The 21,262-nt window shown below is 44.3% G+C and overlaps 2 protein-coding genes across 2 annotated transcripts in view; both read right to left on the minus strand.

Moving 5' to 3' along the window:
• akap6 (A kinase (PRKA) anchor protein 6) overlaps positions 1 to 4,054 on the minus strand; it is a 92,034-nt gene extending 87,980 nt beyond the window's left edge. The window contains exon 1 of the mRNA XM_028988433.1: positions 3,889 to 4,054. The gene's annotated coding sequence lies outside the window, so the exon portion shown is untranslated. The remainder of the gene's footprint in view (positions 1 to 3,888) is intronic.
• A 3,373-nt stretch (positions 4,055 to 7,427) lies between these two features.
• Positions 7,428 to 21,262, minus strand: part of arhgap5 (Rho GTPase activating protein 5) — a 29,645-nt gene continuing 15,810 nt past the window's right edge. The window contains exons 4-7 of the mRNA XM_028975370.1: positions 13,010 to 13,087; positions 10,840 to 10,971; positions 9,472 to 9,577; positions 7,428 to 9,051 (exon numbers count right to left, since the gene is read on the minus strand). Of these exons, the coding sequence (XP_028831203.1) occupies positions 8,733 to 9,051; positions 9,472 to 9,577; positions 10,840 to 10,971; positions 13,010 to 13,087 (635 nt within the window). The 3' untranslated portion in view covers positions 7,428 to 8,732. The remainder of the gene's footprint in view (positions 9,052 to 9,471; positions 9,578 to 10,839; positions 10,972 to 13,009; positions 13,088 to 21,262) is intronic.

Raw genomic sequence — 21,262 nt, forward strand, 5'->3', positions numbered from 1 at the left:
TATATATCTGTGTGTGTGTGTGTGTGTGTGTGTGTGTGTGTATATCTTTTCTTTTTTTTTTCCACAAAGAATCCCAAAATATGATAAAATACCAATATTTTATCCATGAACTCACAACAGTCGATATGTTGCTGGACAGATTCTTTGCATTTTTTGCAAAACATATTGTACAAGTTTATTACCACCACTGCTCCTGTTCAATACCGCCAACCAGCATATTGATAATGTATCACCAACGGAAGTATCATCGTATATTGTCCCATTGATTTTTGTCCCACCCGCAATGTGTATGTGTTGGTATTTGCTATGTTCTGGCATTTGAATGGTTAGTTATTGAGACGTTACACACATTAAGCCTGACACTCCCTACAGCTTCACAGCACATCAGTGCCCAGTGAATAAGAAGCAGCCATCTCCAGTGTTGCCAAGGTGACTGGGTTAGTGAGAGCATGAACTGCATGCAGCCTCATAGACAAACCACACAATCGATAGCAGCCCGGATCTATGTCGGTGAAGTGCATTTATTGTGCGTGCAGCACATATGAGGGTCTAAATGAGGGAAGTTGTGGCTGCCTTCAATCACTGTTGAGAGTCGACCCAGTAATCCGGTAATGCTGACATTAGACCCCTGTAACTGCATTTAAAATCTATTTCCCAGCTGGCCAGTGACTCATGCCGGCTGGCATGCTATGAGTTATGTGATGTGATGTGACGTAATCCTCTGCCGAGAGCATTAGTTGCAGATTTGGCCAACTCGGGGAGAGCTGCGTGAGGTCTGAGTGCGTTAGTTGCTCTGTACTGTACGGACGTGTGAAGAGTGTGGTGTGGATGAGGATTTGCTCAGGCCGTGGGGCATGGGACAACTCTACTGCTGCAAGGAAAACAAAGCCCGGATTATTCCCTCAAGAGCTTCCAGCTCAGACCTTGCTGAATTATTTATTGTTTGGGAAGCAGATCGGTTACAGAAGAAGCATGTCTGCCCACCCCCAAAATGACCACAGGCCCTGATAAAAGTGTAACTAGAGATTCTGAAAGGAGAGGTGTTTTTATATAGTCCAGATGCATTGGGCTTCACCCAGATCAGTCTCGTAATCACATGAAGAAGTGCTTCAACAACGTTTTGCAATGCATGCAGCCACCATGATGTACAATTTTTATTTTTCTCCAAAACAGATTTATTTGTATGCTGGGTTGCATGGTGACAGAGTGGTTAGCAACATGATCTCACACCGCCAAGGTAGTGATGTTGAATCTGGCCTCTGGCTTTGGTGTGTGCAGAGTTTGCATGCTCTCCCCGTGTTGACATGGGTTTCCTCAGGGTTCTCAGGGTTTTTTCCCACAGTCCAAAGGAAGTTGTGTTTCAATTGGAAAATGTTATTTGTGTTTCAATTGGAAAATTTTTTTTCAATTTGAAAATATATATATTTTTTGGCCACATTTTGCATGATTTTACCCTGAAAGGATCAGACATAGGGCAACACTATTTGCTATTTACTTTGTGTATAGAATGCATTGACAGGAGAGGGTTTAAATAATCGAGCAGGGTGGGTGAGAGCTGTCAGTCATTACTCAGATTCTTCCCATTATAAACTAGCAAACTAGTTTATAATTTATAAACTATAAACTATAAATGTCTTTAACTAGCAATTTCTTCATGAGGAATCTCCAAAATGAAGGTTGAATTTTCTCTTTTTTTCAGTTTCAGTTGAAGCTACTTTACCAAAATACTTTTTTTTATTATGATATTTATTGTACCTTGTTTTGTTGTTAGAGACATTCTCTCAGATACCATCTATTAGTACACAGAGAATCATGGCAAAGTGCATCATAAATCAGGAATAATCCAGCCTCTTATGTCCTGTTGACCCTTCACTCTTTACTACAAGTAGATCTTTACATATGTGTGGCATTTAAGTACCACATGTTGATATAACTGCTGTTTCTGTGCTTAATCTTTGTTTTTTATATCAGTTTCGAGTGTCAACCACTATCACCAGTTTCACAGCAGGACACAGCAGTACTATAAAGCACAATGACGCATCAGAGGGATTTGGAACTCTAGGTCTTACACACAGAGGGGCTCAGTTACAGAATCAGACATTATTCAATTCAAGGCCACACAAATACACATAATGTCAGTTCCTGTTCAATAATGCATTGGAATGAGATAATGGTCAAGGAACTGAAACTTCCGCCATTTTGGTAAGACCATGACATAAAGGACACACCCTCTCACTTCTGCTCATACCAAGGACAAACCCCTGTCCTCTTCCATCCTTTAAATGACTTGCGTGTGCTTATAATGAAACAATATAGTAGTAAAGGGGCTACATATGAAAAATAAAGTGCCCCCGCATGGCTCTGCTTTCTCTGTAAGATTCCTGGAAGTGCCACACTCTGCCAAGTGTTCACAAATTGGATTTTGGAAATTTTACAGTGCTGCAGACACTGGCATAAGGCGAGTTAACATTTTTCTCAAGAGAGCACAATGCATATCTGCATCAGCACAGATTTTATCTTGTGTGTTAGTCCTGAAAGCTTGAATGCTGCTATTTTAAATCAATAGGGTGTCAAGCTCTTCTACTCAGCTGTCCCTTGGGCTAAGTGTCAGCATCCGTTATTCTTGACGTTTGTGGCTCTTGGCATCCAAATCCAGGAATACAAAGCCAGACAGAAAAGCGGAACCCTGGAGTCTAAAAGAAAACGTAAATCATATCTGTGGAATTTCATTTTCGCTTCAATTTTTGTTGTTCAAACATGTTTTTTTCTCAATGCAAACTTGACTGTCACACCCACCATGCTGTTTCTGGTAAAGACCTATAACCCTAATGACATGGAAAACGAGGGCAGAGACAAACAAGTCTTCAGAGTTCAGGTCTGGCTCACTTGACCTGGTTTGTGACAAACTAGAGCTTTTCTGGACTTTTCAGAAACCAACAAGGACATTTCAATAAAGGATCCTGGCATCAACAGGGGACCCCCACATGTATCCCCGCCCCCACCTCAAACATACACACAAACACACACACACAGGCACAGACAGACACACACACACACACACACACCCCTCCCCGAGTGTCCCGCCTCATCAACATAATAAAAAGGAGAGAGGCTCCCCAGAGAAAGAAGTGGGCTGGGAACCCACAGGGGAGTCGCACAGCCTCCATACACAACCCCAAAAACACACAGACAACTTCACTGTGAGCACACACACACACACACACACACCAGGAAAGTCAAGATCCTGCTGACCACAGAGATATGCTTTACAACAGCAGTGATACATCTTGACACAGCAGGTGCACAACATTTCTGCTCCACCCTTTATCTCCGGTTCCACCGTCCCACCCCGGACCACCTTCTTTTATTTCCAATCTCAGGCCCACAAAGCTGGACCAGGCCCCCACGACCATGCAGGTTTTACCGAGCATCGCTCATCCTCCACCTCCAGGGGAGGAGCACGAACAGCATGGGTGGGGTGGGAATGCTGACACGAGGGCCAGGCATCTGAACAAGCACACATCGTACATCACCGGAGCCTGTCTTACGGGTGCAGCACAACCCCCCGTTCCTTACAAATCCAATGAAACTGGACCACCGGCATCGGACTGTACCCAGGGAACAAACAGCCACGGCAGCGGCCGCGGCCCATGGAAGGGTGGGAAGTGTATGCGGCAGCCCCTGCCTCTGCAAGCCCCTTTCACAAAAGCAGCACCGCCACGGCCCCTCTCAACGGCGTTAGCATCAAGCAGCCAGCTCGGTCAGGAGATTACGCCACCACACGCCCTCCCCACCCCCCAGCAGCAGCGGGCGCAGAAACACTGCAGGGGGACTGGCTTCCATCGCAACGTGAAATAAAGACAGAAAGGCGAGAATGCGAGCACCTACCATCACCCCTCCTCTGCGCCGTATTTAACTCCTCGCCAGAGCGCAGATGAAGGGTGCGGGAGGAGGAAGAGGGAGGTGCCTGGTCCGTGAGCCACTGCGGGGCTGCCTGCCGCCACGCAAGCCCTGCGCTGGGTGGATGGAGATGATGCTGCGCCTTTCAGGGGAACAGCCCTGTTGCCTTGGAAACTAAGGTGTGATGGAGAGGCCACCCTGCGCCGTGATTGGTCCAGAAGATGTGGTGCTCTCCTTGTGGGATTCAGAGTCCCCGGGTGGGAGGGGCTGGGAAAGAGGGAGGAGAAAGTAACTGATGAAGGGAAAGAGATGCTCAAAAAATGATAATACAAAACCACGATAAAGAAAAATAAAGAACAATTACTTAACATGTTTTGAATGGTAAATTTTTTTAAGAGTCAAAGCATTTATTGCCACATGCAAGAAGAAATTACATTTCTCTGTACAATAAATTTCATTCTTTTCTGTCAACATGTAAATGCAGAGTCTAGAGTTTAATATAAATAATAATAAAAAGTTAGTGAGGAATCTTCTTGAGATGTGAATAAATATTAACTGCACATTGCAGTGTTAGAGAAATGGGCAAGGAACAGAATAATTACAGTATGAGAAATTACAGTATGATGTGCAAATGTGCAAGGAGTAGAAAAATTACAGTATGAGGAAGATGGAGGGGATGTAGATGGGGGTTTAGTGCAAAACAACTTGATGTGCAAAAATTCTTAAGAATTCATACGGCAGAAGGGAAGAAAGAGTTCTATTTTTCACACTTCTGAACCTTCGTCCCGAGGTTAAAAAACAGGGTAAAAAAGTCTTTGTAGATGGGTTGTGAAAAAATAAACAGAAAACACAAAAACGTAAAAAAAACAAATGTGTTCAAAATACATCATATTTGATTAAACTAGATGTTCAGATTCTAAAAAGACACTGACCAGGACACTAGAGGGCAGCTCTGGGTTAATCAGCACACTCCTTTGTGTAGTGCTAGTAGTGTTCTAGTGCTCAAAACGTTTATACTGGGCGAGCAGTTGTGGCCTAGTGGGTGAGGAAACAGACCCGTATTCGGAAAGTTGCTGGTTCGAATCCCAAACCGCCAAGGTGCCACTGAGCCAAGTACCACACACTGGCCGCCCACTGCTCACCAAGGGTGATGGGTTAAAAGCAGAGGACACACCATGTGCTGTGTATCACTTCACTTTTTATTTATTTTGCGCCTCAGTTCAAATGCAACCGGTCAGAAGCACCTTTTGTGATCTCCATTTCGGTTTTCTATCACCCATTAGTGAGGTGTGCCTGCTACTTGCCACAGAGGGCCAACTTGGGGCAGTGGTGGCCTAGCGGTTAAGGAAGTGGCCCCGTAATCAGAAGGTTGCAGGTTCGAATCTCGATCCGCCAAGGTGCCACTGAGGTGCCACTGAGCAAAGCACCGTCCCCACACACTGCTCCCCGGGCGCACTGCTCACTCAGGGTGATGGGATAAATGCAGAGGACAAATTTCACTGTGTGCACCATGTGCTGTGCTGCTGTGTATCACATGTGACAATCACTACACTTTAGAGTGAGGAGATGGTGGGGTGTGCTGATAACCGGGGGGTGGGTGAGAAAGCTGGGACAACCTCTACATTCACCAGGCAGTGAAGGCAAGCAGCTAGCTCACTATTACAAAGCCCCTTAAGTACCATGAAATTGAACAAAATATCCTGTGCACAAGTTATTGTGTACCACGGTCTGTGGGCTTAAGATTATAGGACAGTTATATAATATTTCTAAAGCTTCTATAAAATAGCCCCCAATAACAAGCCATTCATACACCCATTAATGCACACGGCAAAAGGATTTAACTTGTTGCATGAATCAATGTGCCAAATATAATTAGGTCTCCTGTGAAGTCTTTATTTATGCATGTATGCTGATGTTTTAATGTTGAGGGTTTCTTCTGTGACAGAAGGTTGCCGGCGTTACGGGAAATTCAGTTCCCCCATGTTACCCCTGGGCTGCGCTGATTTCAAATCATGACGTCACACGCTACTGCCTTTTTAATGCCTTTATTCGAAGCGTCTTTGTTTTTTACAGATACAGACAGGATATGAAGTCGCCGGAGTAGATATGCGGTAGTCTATTTGTAAAAGTATATTATGAGTGACTCTTTCCTGTATTCACGTGTAATTATGGACCCGAGTGATTTCCAGACATGTCCCATATAAAGTGAAAAGTGAAGTGATCTTTAAAGAGAAGTGATTGTCACATGTGATACACAGCAGCACAGCACACGATGCACACAGTGAAATTTGTCCTCTGCATTTAACCCATCACCCTGAGTGAGCAGTGGGCAGCCATGACAAGTGCCCGGGGAGCAGTGTGTGGGGACGGTGCTTTGCTCAGTGGCACCTCAGTGGCACCTTGGCGGATCGGGAATCGAACCGACAACCTTCTGATTACAGGACCGTTTCCTTAACCGCTAGGCCACCACTGCCCCCTTTTTATATCTAGTTTAGTGGATGGAGAATGGTATATACACACACACACACCAATATATTGTATGTATATACAGATATTTTGAATACTCTCATCCACTGTTTTCTCAGACTATTTATTGTATAGTGAACTTCTTATATTACACCGTTGGCATATTCTCTATGATATTTATGTTTTGTTGCTCTTGTACTGTCATTTTCTGCCATGACAATGTAAATATCCAACTTGTGGGACTAATAAATAATCATCTTATCTTATCTGACGTCTGGTCACCCTACCTAAAAATTAGGGGCAACATTTTTGCCAGGTACCCATGATATAACCTCCCCTCCACCAATACTACATCAGCAGCATGTAATTATGTACCTGGGTGATTTTCAGACATCTGCCATACTGGACCTCAGTATTAATATCTCTACAACCTTAGTACATCTGTTCGAATCCTGATTCGCCAAGGTTCCACTGAGGTGCCACCGAGCAAAGCACCGTCCCAAATTGGCCGCTGAGTGACGCTCTGACAACGATCCGCCGGCAGGTGGCGCGCGATGCCCGCGGACCGACGGCGGAAATACGCGCTGACGTCACGCATCACGTCACATTCCGCACTGCTACAGAGGCGTTTCTGTCACCAGGTCTGTGTCAGCCTCTCTGTCCATCAGTGCTTAAAAGCCAAACCGGCAAACATCATGTGACTGAATATGACGAGGAAACTGAGATTAAGAATGATGGAGAAACCCTTCGGATTGTTTTCTCAAAATCATTTATTTACTATAATACAGAGCAAATAATGTCGTTTGTACACGATGATAAGAGGCAGATTCAGGAACAAATGCATTTGCTCCTGGAAACTACATAAAAATAAGGTATCCTAGCAGCTGCATACACCCTCCCTGGAGTTACGATCATCCTATTGAAATAAATGAGCATAGGTTTATTTTTTTGTTTTATATAAAAATAAAAATAATATTTAAGAACAATAGATGTCACTGTCCCATCTGTTCAGAGATCCCATCTTTCCAACAAGCCTAAACCTAAAAAAAATCAGTACCATCTAAAAAGAAGCAATAAGTCTTTATTCATATAGGGAATTAAGTACACAGTCAATTATCTAATCCCATTTTTAGTACAGCATACCACAAAAATCTGATTACAGGTTTACAAGATAATACGGAGCTTCAGTACCCAATGGTCATTATTTTGCATATCAGCACAGTATGCTGACAAATATATATTTATATATACTTTTTTTCCTCTATTTAGGGAAACAATTAGACATAAAATCAAAAATATGATATTAAGAACTGACATCTGGCATGACAAATGAACACAATTGACCCCCATTGTTCCCTCAACCGAGTTAGGTAAAAAATAAGTCTTGCATTAAAAACAGGTAAGCTTGAATAAGTTCAGTCTTTCGTTTTTCAAACATCTTTTTTTTTTTTTAAGTCGCAAAAGACATGCAAATTTAGGTTAACAAATTAAAAACAACTCTATACAAATGCCTGTTTATTTGACATTATTTTCATAAAGGTAAAGAAAAAAAAAAAAAAAAAAAAAAAAAAAAACAGTGCAGACCCAAAGTGCTTTCCGAAGCCCAGGGTTTCTGCTCACATGTGCCAAATAAGGTTCCAGTGGGGTTCTCCCTTCCAAGTCCCAAATTCCAGAATGCTTGCGTGAGTTCTGTTTTCTTGGGCAATGGTGTGACTGTTTTGTCAAAGTCTGGTGCACTGCTTATTGTGGGTTACTTGAGTCCCATTCAGAAGAATGGCAGATGTTAAGATTGAGGGGCAGGAAAACGCCACAACGTTGAATACTACTTCTCTCCAGCAGCTTGCGATGACAGATTAAACTAGAAAACAGAACTGTTAAAATTTCTTTTTGAATTAAAAAGAGATTGAATGTTGTAAGCATTGTCAAAAAGGATTTGTGCATGTTCTGCAATGATCTAAAGTTTCTTATTCATTTTTTTTTGTTGGGGAAAACAGTATAAATATATTTTTCTTAGTTCCTTTAACTTATTCTGAACCAGTTCTGCCGTTTTGCCAGGGAGGTGTGCAGCGTTTGATGGAGATTCCGCTGAGGGGTAGCGACAGAGTAAAAGGGAAGTGGAGAACAAAAACTCTTCTTTTGCTCTCCACGGTCAATACGGTGCATCCAACGTTACAGAGTGGAGGTAGGGACCAGTTTTAACAGTAATCCATCTGAAATGCATGGTGGTGTTGCAGAGAAAGCATGTTGCTACAGTTTTAGTCCAGAGTCTTTATTCCTTAAACGAAGAAAATAACAAAAATAAAAGCACTGCTGTTATGGGTAATTAGCGGCGGAGTTGCAGTCGCGGGGTGAGCATGATCTGCAGGCTACACGAGGGGGTCCGGCTGCAGCTGGTGCTGAATGGGCTGGGGCTGGAGAGGCGGGGGCAGCTGCAGAGCCAGGAGTGACTCAGTCAGGCCGTGGCCATGTGGGGGCGGTGTGCCCTCGGCGCTGGAAGGCTCTGTGATCTCGCCGCCGTAGAAGAAGTACTGGCACTGCTGGATGAAGGACTCGATGACCGACTGGTTGAGCTTGGTGGTGGAGAGCGTGTCCTTGTTCTCGAAGTCGGGCCGCATCAGCGTGGGCCAGAAACAAATGGACAGATTGTCGGCAGTCATGAGTGTCGTCTTGCTCTGCTTGCTCACCCTGTGAAACAAAACCACACAAGAGAAAGGGAAGAATAAACTGAGGGTCACTTTTGCAGCTCCATTAATCCATATAATTACACATATATGCAAATCAATGAATGAACAAAAAAATAAATAAATGAAGCCACTCTAAAAGTATATAATAATTTACACTTGCTGAGCAAAACCTCTGGTATATTACTCCTGTGACCCGACATCAACAGAACTAACCATGAATGAACTAACCACAGTTCTAGTAAACAGAACATTTTAAAAGGAAATACTTATGAAAAAAAACTCCCATCCTGTTCATTAAGATTATTAAGCAAACAGCTTAATAAAACCCTCTGGTTAACAAACAAAAAGTAATAAAAGTGAACTCCACCCTGCTACTAAATTATACTGTCTGAGTAATGGGAGTAAAAAATGTTTCCTTTACCTGTTCAGGTGAGTGATGACATATTTGAACACTTCGTAGTTCACAGGTGGAAACTTCCTCACGATCTCCTTCAGCACCTGCAGTCTCTCTATGTGATCGACGATTTCTGCGGAGAAAATAATGAAAAAGAAGCATTTAAAAAACCACGCGGCAGCAATGACCGCGGCCGCACATCCGTCGCATCGGAACAGATCAGGGAACTCGGCGTGAGGCCTCCTCTGAAGAATCCTATTATCGAAAGCACACAGCGGCTCCTTTCGCTTTTCGTGACACTTTTCAAAGCGCGTTGTTCACTGTCGGATTCTCGTCTGGATGGCGCTGCATTACTGCACGCTGTGGAACTCACACAGCCGAGTTTTATCGCCGACTCCTGCTGACAGCCACGGCAGCAATACGGTCGCGGCGCTTTCGGGGATGTCTGCTCGACGTCACCGAGCAAAAATGTTGCCTTGAGCGCAGCACCGGTCGTACAGTTTCGGGCCTCGCTGCAAACCCTGGAGAACTTCCAGACACCCCCACATCCGAGGACTGCAGACGGGGGACTTAGAGAGAGCCTGCGAGTGAGTGAGTGAGCCGGTCGCTCTCCCATTTCCACCGCCGCGACAGTAATCCACTACAGCACATTTTGAGGGGGTGATTGGTGACACATCACAAGGGAATGTGAACACACACACACACACACACACACACACAAGCATACTGCTCATTCTCATATGCTCATCATTCAGCCCCATGATAAATGAGAATTAGAGAGGTGTGGTGATCAGACAGAAGGTCAAAAATGACCAAATTAAGAGAATGGCAAGAGAAAAAGCTCCAGAGCTGCTCAGGACATTTTGAAGTGGTGAGATGATACGTGCATGTGGATCTGCACTCTGCAATCACACCGAGAGCTGAAGCAGCATTCAGGATCCGCAGGGGTCTGTACCACCGCCCACTGAAATCAGTGGCATTCAGAACGACACATGCAGGTGGAGCTCAAAAACACACCCTGTTCAGAGGGGTGGTAACGCTCCCCCGACCCTAATAATAATAATAATAATAATAATAATAATGATAATAAATGTATTCAAATTGCGTGGCCTGCGTTACGAGCAGCAGGAACAGAAGAAGCGATAATAGTTTTGTGTTTGAACATTTAATGAAATCTGGATGGAAGGCTGTTCCAGGCAGTCACAGGTTGTGATGTCAGCACGGGTTCCTTAGAGGGAAATTCGCTACCATGTCAGAAATATTGGTGCCAATCAATTAGTCCAATTGATTGTTTCAGTTGCTAAACCAACCGGTTGCACCTGCCAGTAAGAGAGCCGGTGCCCAGCACGGTAACAGAACAAATACACAGAGGAAAGGATGGGGGTTAAGACTCACTGGCCGCCTCCACCAACTCAGGATGCAGGTTGTACGGAATCAGAGGATCCGGCAGGTCGGCAAAAAATGCCTTCAATGCTCCAGCCACGGCATTCACGGCAATATCCATCGCAATCAGGTCAATGCTGTGGTCTGAAAATAGAAAGTGAGGTGATCTGTTTTTGTTATTGTGATACACAGCACAGTACAAAACGTGTCCTCTACGTTTAACCCATCACTTGTAGTGAGCAGTGGGCGGCCATGACAGGCGCCCGGGGAGCAGTGTGTGGGGGTGGTGCTTTGCTCAGTGGCACCTCAGTGGCACGTTGGCAGATCGGGATTCAACCTTCTGATTACGGGGCCGCTTCCTTAACCGCTAGGCCACCACTGCCCCTTGTGTTTTGGGGCTCAATAAAAAAATAAATACTGGGCATCCATGAACTTTCGCTGCTCAGTCTTCTAGTCACATAGTTTGGTACAAGCCAAAGTCTAGATCCTTTCTCTGCTTCCAACTTCTCAATGTCAAGAACTGCATGTTGTTTTGCTGCTTAATACATTAACCCCTGGACAGGTGCCACTGCAACCAGATGATCTTTTATTCATGTCACCTGTCAGCTGTTCGATGTGCATAGGAATCTTCATATATGAAGATAGTTACAGAAAAAGAAGAGTGAGGGAGATAGTGTATGCAGAAAAATGCAGAGGAATGGAGATGGTGACGCTGAGGAGAAGTGACAGCTGTCGCAGCACATCCCTCGTTCCGAGCACAGAAATGGACAGAAGAGGGAGAAAAATGCTCTCAAATCAGAAAATCCACACATCAGAGGGGGGGGCAGGACTAATGGCTCCAGGCCGGCGGGCAGAGTGTCGCCTACAGTGGCTCTCCTGGGCAGCAGTCGGCCCACTGTAGTGAGTAATTTGTGCGCGCACACCTCAGGACCACAGTGACCGCTATTCGATGGGAAAGATGGATGAAAACTAAGTGAAAAAGATTTACCCAGGCAGCAGGAGAGACCATTTAAAAAAAAATAAAAAAATAAAAAATGAAAGTCTAACGGAAGTATTGACACTGGGGTGTAAAACAGCAAGATTTTAAATCAATTCAAATCAGAACAAATGCATTCAAAATAAATTACGTAATTGATTAGACGGTGGAGTTTAGCCAAAGTGCACAACGTGGTCAACATAAATAACAGAAATGCCTTCGCTGATATGCCAGCTGTCCAGTACTACAGCAGTCACCTCTGAGGAAAATAAAACTAGGAGGGCGATTGGCTTCTTTGGCTTGGATGGTTGTTATAAAAATGTGCTACTTAAAATAAAAAAAAAAAAGAGGCAATATATAAAATAAAGACAGTTCCATGCCAGTTAATGGGGTATTGGGGAGAGTGAATGGAGACGCGTTTCATCCTCCCAGAGCCAACAGGACAGTGGATTAGTGAAGCGAACGAGAGCGCCCTGGGCGAGGGACTTATCTCTGGTGCATTCGCTCGCCTGCGGAACTGAGCGACTCGGAACAGAGGAGCCAAACTAATCAAAGCTCATATGAGACAAAACGGCCAGCAGGTGGTAAAAAATAATGAGCAGGGAACGGAGGGAGGAATGTGACAGGACTGAAACATTAACACTGTGACAAGAGACAACCTGGATCTGAAAAAAGAAAGTAACTCAAAATATGGGAAATTATTAAGATATCAGCAACAGAAAAAAATATTTTGTCCACTGGGCAACTAAAGACAGGTTACAAATGAAAAGAAAAATCTATATATAGTGTTCACAGCTTCAGGGCTCCTCATCACTGACACACATCCTTAAAAAATAAGTTCCCCTATTTGGAGTTTTGACTGATTTGTGAACCATGCAATGTTGATGAAATTCTGTGACTTATAGCTTGTGTTAAGTGAAATTAAGTGAGTCACACAATATTTCAGGCAATATGATTGTGGTTCATTTTAATGGGAGTGCAGATATGTGTGTGTGTGTGGTGTGTATAATCATTTAGGAACCCACCTATCAGAGTAGTACTGATTCATAATTGGTTAAATTTTCTAACATTTTATAACTTATTTTATTACTTCACTAGCATGTTTTCCTGCTGAGTAAACTTCATATGTGCAAGTATGAAAATGCAGAGCTGGAGCTAATGCCCCCATTGTGTGACGCACAAACCGCTTTGATTTAGAACTATTACCTTGATCGAACTGTTTCTGGATATTGTCCTGATCCGTCTTGTTTCCACACACGCGATACAACCCCTCTGTTGTAAGCCCTGAAGGAAGAGAGATTATAATTACGCAAGTTATTACCAGGGAGAATAACACAAACAAAACATCAAGGGAGAAGGAAATGGAAGGAAAAATACAAAGAGCATATGCCAAAACAAATACTAAAACAAGGTTAGGTCTCTGTTGGGCATTCGGACTAATTTAATTTTTTTAGTTTTGAGGTCAAGTTTATAAAGGACAATACGTTCTGATAAGAGGTATTGCAGTTGGACCTTTAACCATCAGTAATATTAATACATCAATATAAGAGCTCTAATATAACAATTTTGTTAACGTTTTATTTTTTAAATAGTCTGTAAAGTTGACTTCTGTCATGACAGTAGTAACTAAAAGCTATAGCATGATCGGTAGCACTGTCTCAGCCACGGTGAGGACAGTATTGCAAAACTAGCTATTTGGGGGAAAAAAGCGGAACTCTGCCTGATGGGAGAAGCAGCATCCCTCAAGCGACCACGATAAACTGAATCCCACATCAAAGCAGTGAGGTCAAGGGTCAAAGGTGCGGAGTAAAGGAGAAGGATTCAGTCATTCAGACACACACACACACACACACACACACACAAACCAAGCACCACCACACTCCCATTAACGGACAGGGCTTGTGTGTTAAATAAAAGCAGCATCGGTTTATTCAGCTTCAAAGGAAAAGCAGCTGACGGGGGTGAAAGATAGCGTCCCGCAGGATGGGAATAATTAGCTATAGATTTTCAGCGCTGGGCGGGCAGTAAGCGCAGAGGCGTGGCTCAACACCGCCACCCGGCCCGTGCAGGGGGTGAGCGTGACCTTGGGAGACGGCAGAGATGTGATGCAAAGATGGTGCAGAGGCTGCCCGGACACGCCAGTCACAAAAGCCTGTGGGGGAGTGTGTGACTCCCTGTGTGTGTGTGTGTGTGTGTGTGTGTGTGTGTAAGAGAAACAGAGACTGGGAAAGGGAAGATGGAATAGGCTGTGCATTCCTGGTAAGTTCAAGTGTGAGCAAGTCTATGCTGGCCCCTCACTTTCCACACACACACATACACACACACACACACCACAACTAATGCTACAGGGTGTGGTACAGAAACCAAGTAATTCTATTCTCACAGAAACACACACACACACACACACACACACACACACACACACACACACACACACACACACACACAGAGAGACAAGTCCATAGGAAACAGGAAAGAGCAGAATTTCCAGCTCAGGAAGACATCACCCAGGTGGAACCACTGAGGGCAATTACCCACAATGCCTCTCTCACCGCTGCTTTGCTGAAGGAGAAAGGTTACAGTCAATTGCGAGTGTGGCTTGGTGGTGCTAGGCCCTGCCTGTTATGGTCAGCAGAATCCCAAGTTCACAGACAGACACACACACACACACACAAAGCTCTGCACTACAACAGCAGCTGCTGCTATATTAGCAGGAATGGGGGCTGATAAGAAGATGAAAGTGCATTACCCGAACAGCGTTTCATTTTATTTAGCATAAATCTTCATATCTCCACTCAGCTCTCGCTGCCCCCCTCCCACCCCACAGTCATCTTCTTCAGCAGCATAATCAAAGAGAGTCCAGCCTGTGTCACCGGCCATCGCATATGGAGCGGAGCTAAATTTGGCGTTTCATTCCTTTGAGTGAAGAGAACAGGGGGCGGTCCATAGCGCTGTTATCACTGAGCACCCCCAAATCATCTCCTGTCAACTGTGAGACTTGTTAAAGAGTAGGGATCTCTATTGCAATACATCACAACACTATCACTAGTGACAGCCGCCGGTGTCCAATATCAATGTGGCAAAGTTTTTCCTTGAAAAGCTGTTTTTTTCTGAGAAACAGTTACACAATTTTTACATTACAGCTGTTCTGTTTCAGAATCCAAATAGATCAAATCACGTTCTGCTTTAAGCAATAAAACTGGACTTGTCTGTAAAGTTGTCTGTATTCTAAATAAATGAACTGCACTATAATATGGCATATTGCTGAATTACGATCATGTAATTGTGATAATAGTTCTAGCATGAGTTCGACTAGGGATAAAAGAGTGAGCTGAAATATGATACTTTGGCTTTGGTAAAGGTAGTGATACTTGATATATTATATGACAAAGGTGTATGATTTTTTTTTTTTTTTTTTTTCATAAAAAAAAAATAATAAAATAAAAATATCACAGAATATTTGAAACAATGGGGGAAAATCAATGCTATAAGGCAATCCTCTGGTTTTATTGATATGTGCCTCACCAGAAAAAGGAAGGTTAAGGCCAGACACAATGCAAGAAGCGGGCTGTGGGAACGGCTTTGGGGGAAGTGGCTCTGAATTTAGACACTCGTCACTCGGATGTTCTATTGTCCTCCAACAACCCCCACCCCACCATCATCTGCCCATATTCTCTGTACAAGTGTGTGTGTGTGTGTGCATATGTGTAAAGTTCATTTTTTCAATGGAAATTACGTAAACGAGACGGCGTGCAGCACGCATTCAAGGGAAAGCAAGCGAGACAATGTCAAATTGTCCTGATCTGTCTGATAGCACTGGACAAAACTAATAGCTCCAGTTACATTTATTCTGGGCTAAAAACCAGAAGCTGCGCATGTCAGCTGATGGCCCCTTGTTGGCCCCTTCCCTCCCGATTTCGGAGTCTGCTGTGAGTAAACATCAGGAAGGTCAGCTGTCTGGAGTCTGCAGATAAGGGGTTTATTCTCCACATTACGACCTGCTCTCTTTAACACAGTCACCTGCCAACATTCTCAGCGGCTTCAAGCCATTCTTGCAAAGAATATTCCACGACGCCTGCATGAAAAACATCTCTGTACAGGACATCGCTGCGACCATGATGTCTGATCTCAGAGGCATCGGTCTGCAGGAATGTTTAACGGAAGCACCCGCAGCTCACTACAAATGTCAGGCTGTGACCGTGACATTACAGCGTACCTAACCCTGCAGAGAAAAACACAAAGGTCAGGGTCACAGGAAAAAGTTAAGGTGCACGCGGGCGCACACACACACACACACACACAGCAAATGAGACCATTCACTCAACTGCCATTTAAACAGTATTTTATATGTATATATATATATATATATATATATATATACACACACACACACACACACACACACACACACACATATATACTGTCTCGCATGTGTGTAACTGCAAGTTTTTTCATTTGTCATTTTGGAGCAGGATTCCCTAAAGAATCATGTTGTATTTATATAATGACACACACACACACACACACACACACACACCCTGTTTGACACTTGGGTTTTTTTGGACAGTGACAATTTTTTTGCAGGTCTAATTGGACACAGAGGATGTTACCCTGGGACACCGGGCCAGGAGGATGTTGAGTTGAGACTAAGAGTCTGCAGCCTGATTTCCCCCTACCACCCATACACCCACAAACACTCACACGAACAAGAACACACCTAATCAGCCAGACAAAATATATCACCAAATGGATTTTAAAAACATCAATTTCATATTCAACACCAGAGGGTTCTCATTTCAACTCGATCCATTCCACACATTCAACACCAAATGAAAGACAGAGCGTTCCCAAGCTTCCCAAAATTCCTTCCAGCCTTCCCAACGATCTTCTTCAGGATGAAATAGTGTGAGAGAGTGTGCTGATGGTAGGTAGGAACTCTTGTTAAGTGCCAAGAGTAAAGCCAACAGAATATGTGCAGCTTCATCACTTTCCACCCCACTGCGTTAATAATTGTCCTTTCCTGCAGTTTGCTCGCATCATAAATCAAATGAGAGGGAGGTGACGAGCATTCAAATATGTTGTGGATCATTTAAAGTGTGAAAAGATTCCAGACCAACAATGGTGCCGCAATAGCAATCTCAACTCTGAACCTATGCAGCTCCTCACACATTCTACAGGGGACACAGTCCTGAAACCCCCAAAATAAGCCACTGGTTGGGCAGTATAATAATAAATTTCTGCAATAGTGATGAAACATAAGTAAAAATTTATCACTAAAAGAATCATTCTAATTATGTGCAGCATCAGAGAAGTTTAGATATCCTCATTATTACCGTTGTGATAAATGTAAAAGACACATTAATCGTGTCTAGAACCTCATAATATGTAGTTGAGATGCTTTCTGGATCATGTAATAAAATGCATATTTTTCTACCATATCCCCAATCAGCCTTTGTATGGGGTCCCTGGGTGTATAAGACTTCTGTGCTTCAGCCTCGAAGTGGAGGCTTGGTCACTGCCCTGTGTTTGACTCCCATAGCTACGAACAGGCCTATTTCTAGAATGGTAGTAACTAATCATTTGCTTGACGGCAAATGATTGAGTGTGTTTATACTCCTAACAGAAGGCATGAACGATTAAAGCATAATGCAACATATTTGTAGTGTGTACAGACAGAGTACGTTTAAAAATAATACAATCCCAATAATACACCCTTTGACCACAAACCAGCTAAAAACAGAAAACGAGGAGCTGAGGAGCCAAGGCACGGTGTAATCAAAAAGAAGTGTGTCAGTGTGTGTGTGTGTGTGTGTGTGTGTGTGTGTGTGCAGGGCATGAGAAATCTTCAGCAGCAGGGATTTAGTGTAGCAGAGTGGCCTTATCAGCTGCCTGCAGCTAAACAGAGTCCTCTCTGCACCGGCAGAGATGTGACATTCATTAACATAAAGAATATCCACTCGCTCGCACTCACTGACGGCGGGCCCGCCACAGTTACGGAGAGAGCGGAAGGGAATGCGGTCGAGAAAAGCTGATTTAAATATTAAATATGAGGGAGGGGATGGAGAAAGATGCAGAATTGTTTTTTACACTTTCTACCTGCTAAAAGGGGCATAAAATGACCCGTGAGGGACTGGAGCTGCATAACGGGACATTTTATGTGGAAACATCAGCAACCACATCACAAACAACAGTGAGAGCGGAGAGCTAAGCCACGCCCGCTGTGTGCCATTTGTCCTAGTCTCCTAGTCAACCAGTGGATACACACAATGAGATCAGAAGAGAGACTTTTTGTCCAATGTACTGAGTGACAGTGGGTATAAATGTTATTTTTTAAAAACTTACAAAGACTACCAAAGATTTAGGGGTATGGTTATGATTAAAATAAATAGTAAATGTATAGTAATGTAGTTAATCATGGTCATTATGAAAAAAGAAGATCGAGTGTGTGTGGGTCGGCAGAACTCAGTGGCGCAGCAGTAATGTTTATGTCCAGCCACGCTCAGCTGAGCTGTGGTCATCGCCCTCACCGGGTCGTGCAAAAAGGCCACGCAGCCGGATGCTCGGGACATCTGTCCATCCGTCCATCTGCGGCTGCAATGGCCGCCTAGGCTCAGGGAGAACTTACCAGCAGCAGATGGGATTTGTTTTAAAAATAGATATCCCCCCTCTTTCTTCCTCTCCTCTGGACCACAGCAAATGTGCAACACACCACGGATGAGCGAAGGGTCACGTGATAAAGTGAGGTTGCGGGAGGAAGCGGGAGTGCCTGGATAGGAAACTCGGGCCCAGTCCACACAAGGACAAGGACGTCTTTGGACAGCAAAGCAGACTCATACTTAACTCATGGGGGGACCACCTGGAAAGGTAGACGCAGGTGATTCCCAAAACAAAACCAGTGCCACTTTCAGACCGAACACAGCATGCACTTGTCATTCCTCTCAAAAAACAGGACGTTGCGCTCAGAGCGCCACACTGGTCATGGGGCTCAGCGCAGAAAATAGGTGTGGTTTTATAAAGTCAAGTGAAAGTGAAGTGATTGTCATTGTGATACACAGCAGCACAGCACACGGTGACACAACAAAATGTGCCCTCTGCTTTCAACCATCACCCTTGGTGAGCAGTGGGCAGCCATGACAGGCGCCCGGGGAGCAGCGTGTGGGGACGGTGCTTTGCTCTGCGGCACCTCGGTGGATCGGGATTCGAACAGTCAACCTTCTGAGCCTTCGGTTCCTTAACCGCTTGGCCACCACTGCCCCAATGATGTAGATCTCTGTACACTCAGAGACTGATAAGATCAGCTTTTCCTCCATTCCTGCTTTGTGTGTAAGTGTTTAGAAGGGGCAGACCGAACACTAGGCGGCTTCGATGCGTTGATTCTATCAATTGTGAGAAAATGTTTCACACACATTTCAACTTTGACCATGGCAAGCTTAACAAAAATAATGGGTCTCGGAGCAGCACGCAACCTCCGACCTGACCTATAACCCCGAATGCTTCGTACATACAAGCAAGTACAAGAAATCCTGTCTATGGTTCACATTTCTAATGACAACACAAAACTGGAAAACAACAATGTGTTCCGGCAGTTTAACACACTGCGTTTGCTCCCGTTTGGACCCAGGTGGTAGCAGCCTAGTGTGTAAAACACCCACCTATGATCCAGAAGACCACAAAGTCACCGGTTCAAACCCTACTTACTAGCATTGTGTCCCTGAGCAAGACACTTCACCCTGATTGTCTCCAGAGGGACTGTCCCTGTAACTAATGATTGTAAATTGCTCTGGATAAGGGCATCGTATACATGCAATGAATGTAAATGTAAAGGAAGAACTAGAGAACTGGGCAAGACATTCCTCCTGCTCTCCAGGTATTTAATGGCATAATTACAGCTGCTGATTGGCAGCAGAGAGCTGGAAAACTACTGTTCCGTGATCAGCCAGCGCTGAGGTTTAGTGCTATGGTTGCATGCAATATTTTAGGCTCCCTTGCAAAATCAAGCCATCTGTTATGCATTTATTTTGTTTATTTGTTTCCACATTCAGGTGGAAGGGTGCTTTTGATATTTAAATAATTCTATTTACAGTAATAGACATTTTTTTTTACTAAATGTACAGGTACCCGTTTTTCCACTGATACACCACATCGCTAATCCACACTTAATAAAATTAAAAAAGTGCACACGAAAATGACAGAAAAACTATAAATCAGCCAGTTGAGCACAAGCACTTATCACCAAAAAAAAAAAAAAAAAAAACACTAATAATGTGTCTAGAAGACACGCAATAGCACACAGCTGGGCTCTCACTGCATGCAGTTAGTGAGAAGAGAAAAACAGTGGCATTAACATCTGAAAGAACACAGCACACACACACACTGCAGCCCCTCGAAGGTCGACTTGTACTGGCAACAGAGCTAATAGTGGCACTGCCATTAAACAGCATATATCCGCTCTAAAGGTGTGTGTGTCTCAAGTCTGAAGATGACTCGACGTGACGAACACCGGAAAAAACCTTGGCAGTGACGCCCCTGCAGGGGAACGAGCGGGTCTACTGCAGCAAGCCACAGTGCCCACCTACCCTGACAACAAGCCAAGGGGCTCACAGGGCAGACCAGGGCACAGCCAGAGAGCCCAGAGCAGGTCCTGACATACGTCGACAAAACTAGTCACATCCAACTCGCTGTGACATTCCCATCCTAAGAGTAGCATGGTGAGGAAGAGAAGACAGTCCCCGGCAGGGATGGCAGGACCATGTGTGATTGGGACATTCAATGTTTCCAATTGGGAAGGCTTGTAGATGGGGTTATTATGTGAAGTAAAAGTGAAGTGGTTGTCATTGTCATACACTGCAGCACAGCACACGGTGACAACGAAATGTGCCCTCTGCTTTTAACGATCACCCTTGGTGAGCAGTGGGCGGCCATGACAGGCGCCCGGGGAGCAGCGTGTGGGGACGGTGCTTTATGTGGGGTAGTTGGTAAGGAAAATACACTTTATTCAGCCACATTTCACTCTTTACTTATGTATTTATTTATTAATCACTATGGCACTTACTTGCTGAATAACACTTTTGTGTGTACCTTGTTCTTCATGGTTCTAATTCTATATCTTTTAGGGGGGAAAAAAAACCTGCAAAAAAAGAGAATAGTAGGGATGGCAGCATGGACGATGGCATCACCCGGTCTCCCAGAAGATGCTTGAGTCACGCCGACTGGGAAGAGCGGCCGGGGTCAGCCACAGTCCCGGCCAATCCTGGCCCATGAATAATTGATTGTTGGCTGATGACTGACTCAGTTAGTCTGGACACACATCCCCAGTGTCATGGGAGAAAGGCGGAGCGACAATCAAAAAGGGGCGGGGGAGGAATGGGAGTGGAGAGCAGGAAATGAGTCACACTAATCGAGCTCGTCAGCACACCAGCTGACGGAAACGAAAGCAGGTGCACCAGCCGCGGCCCCGCC

Source organism: Denticeps clupeoides, chromosome 1 (assembly GCF_900700375.1).
Source record: "Denticeps clupeoides chromosome 1, fDenClu1.1, whole genome shotgun sequence".
Taxonomy (NCBI): domain Eukaryota; kingdom Metazoa; phylum Chordata; class Actinopteri; order Clupeiformes; family Denticipitidae; genus Denticeps; species Denticeps clupeoides.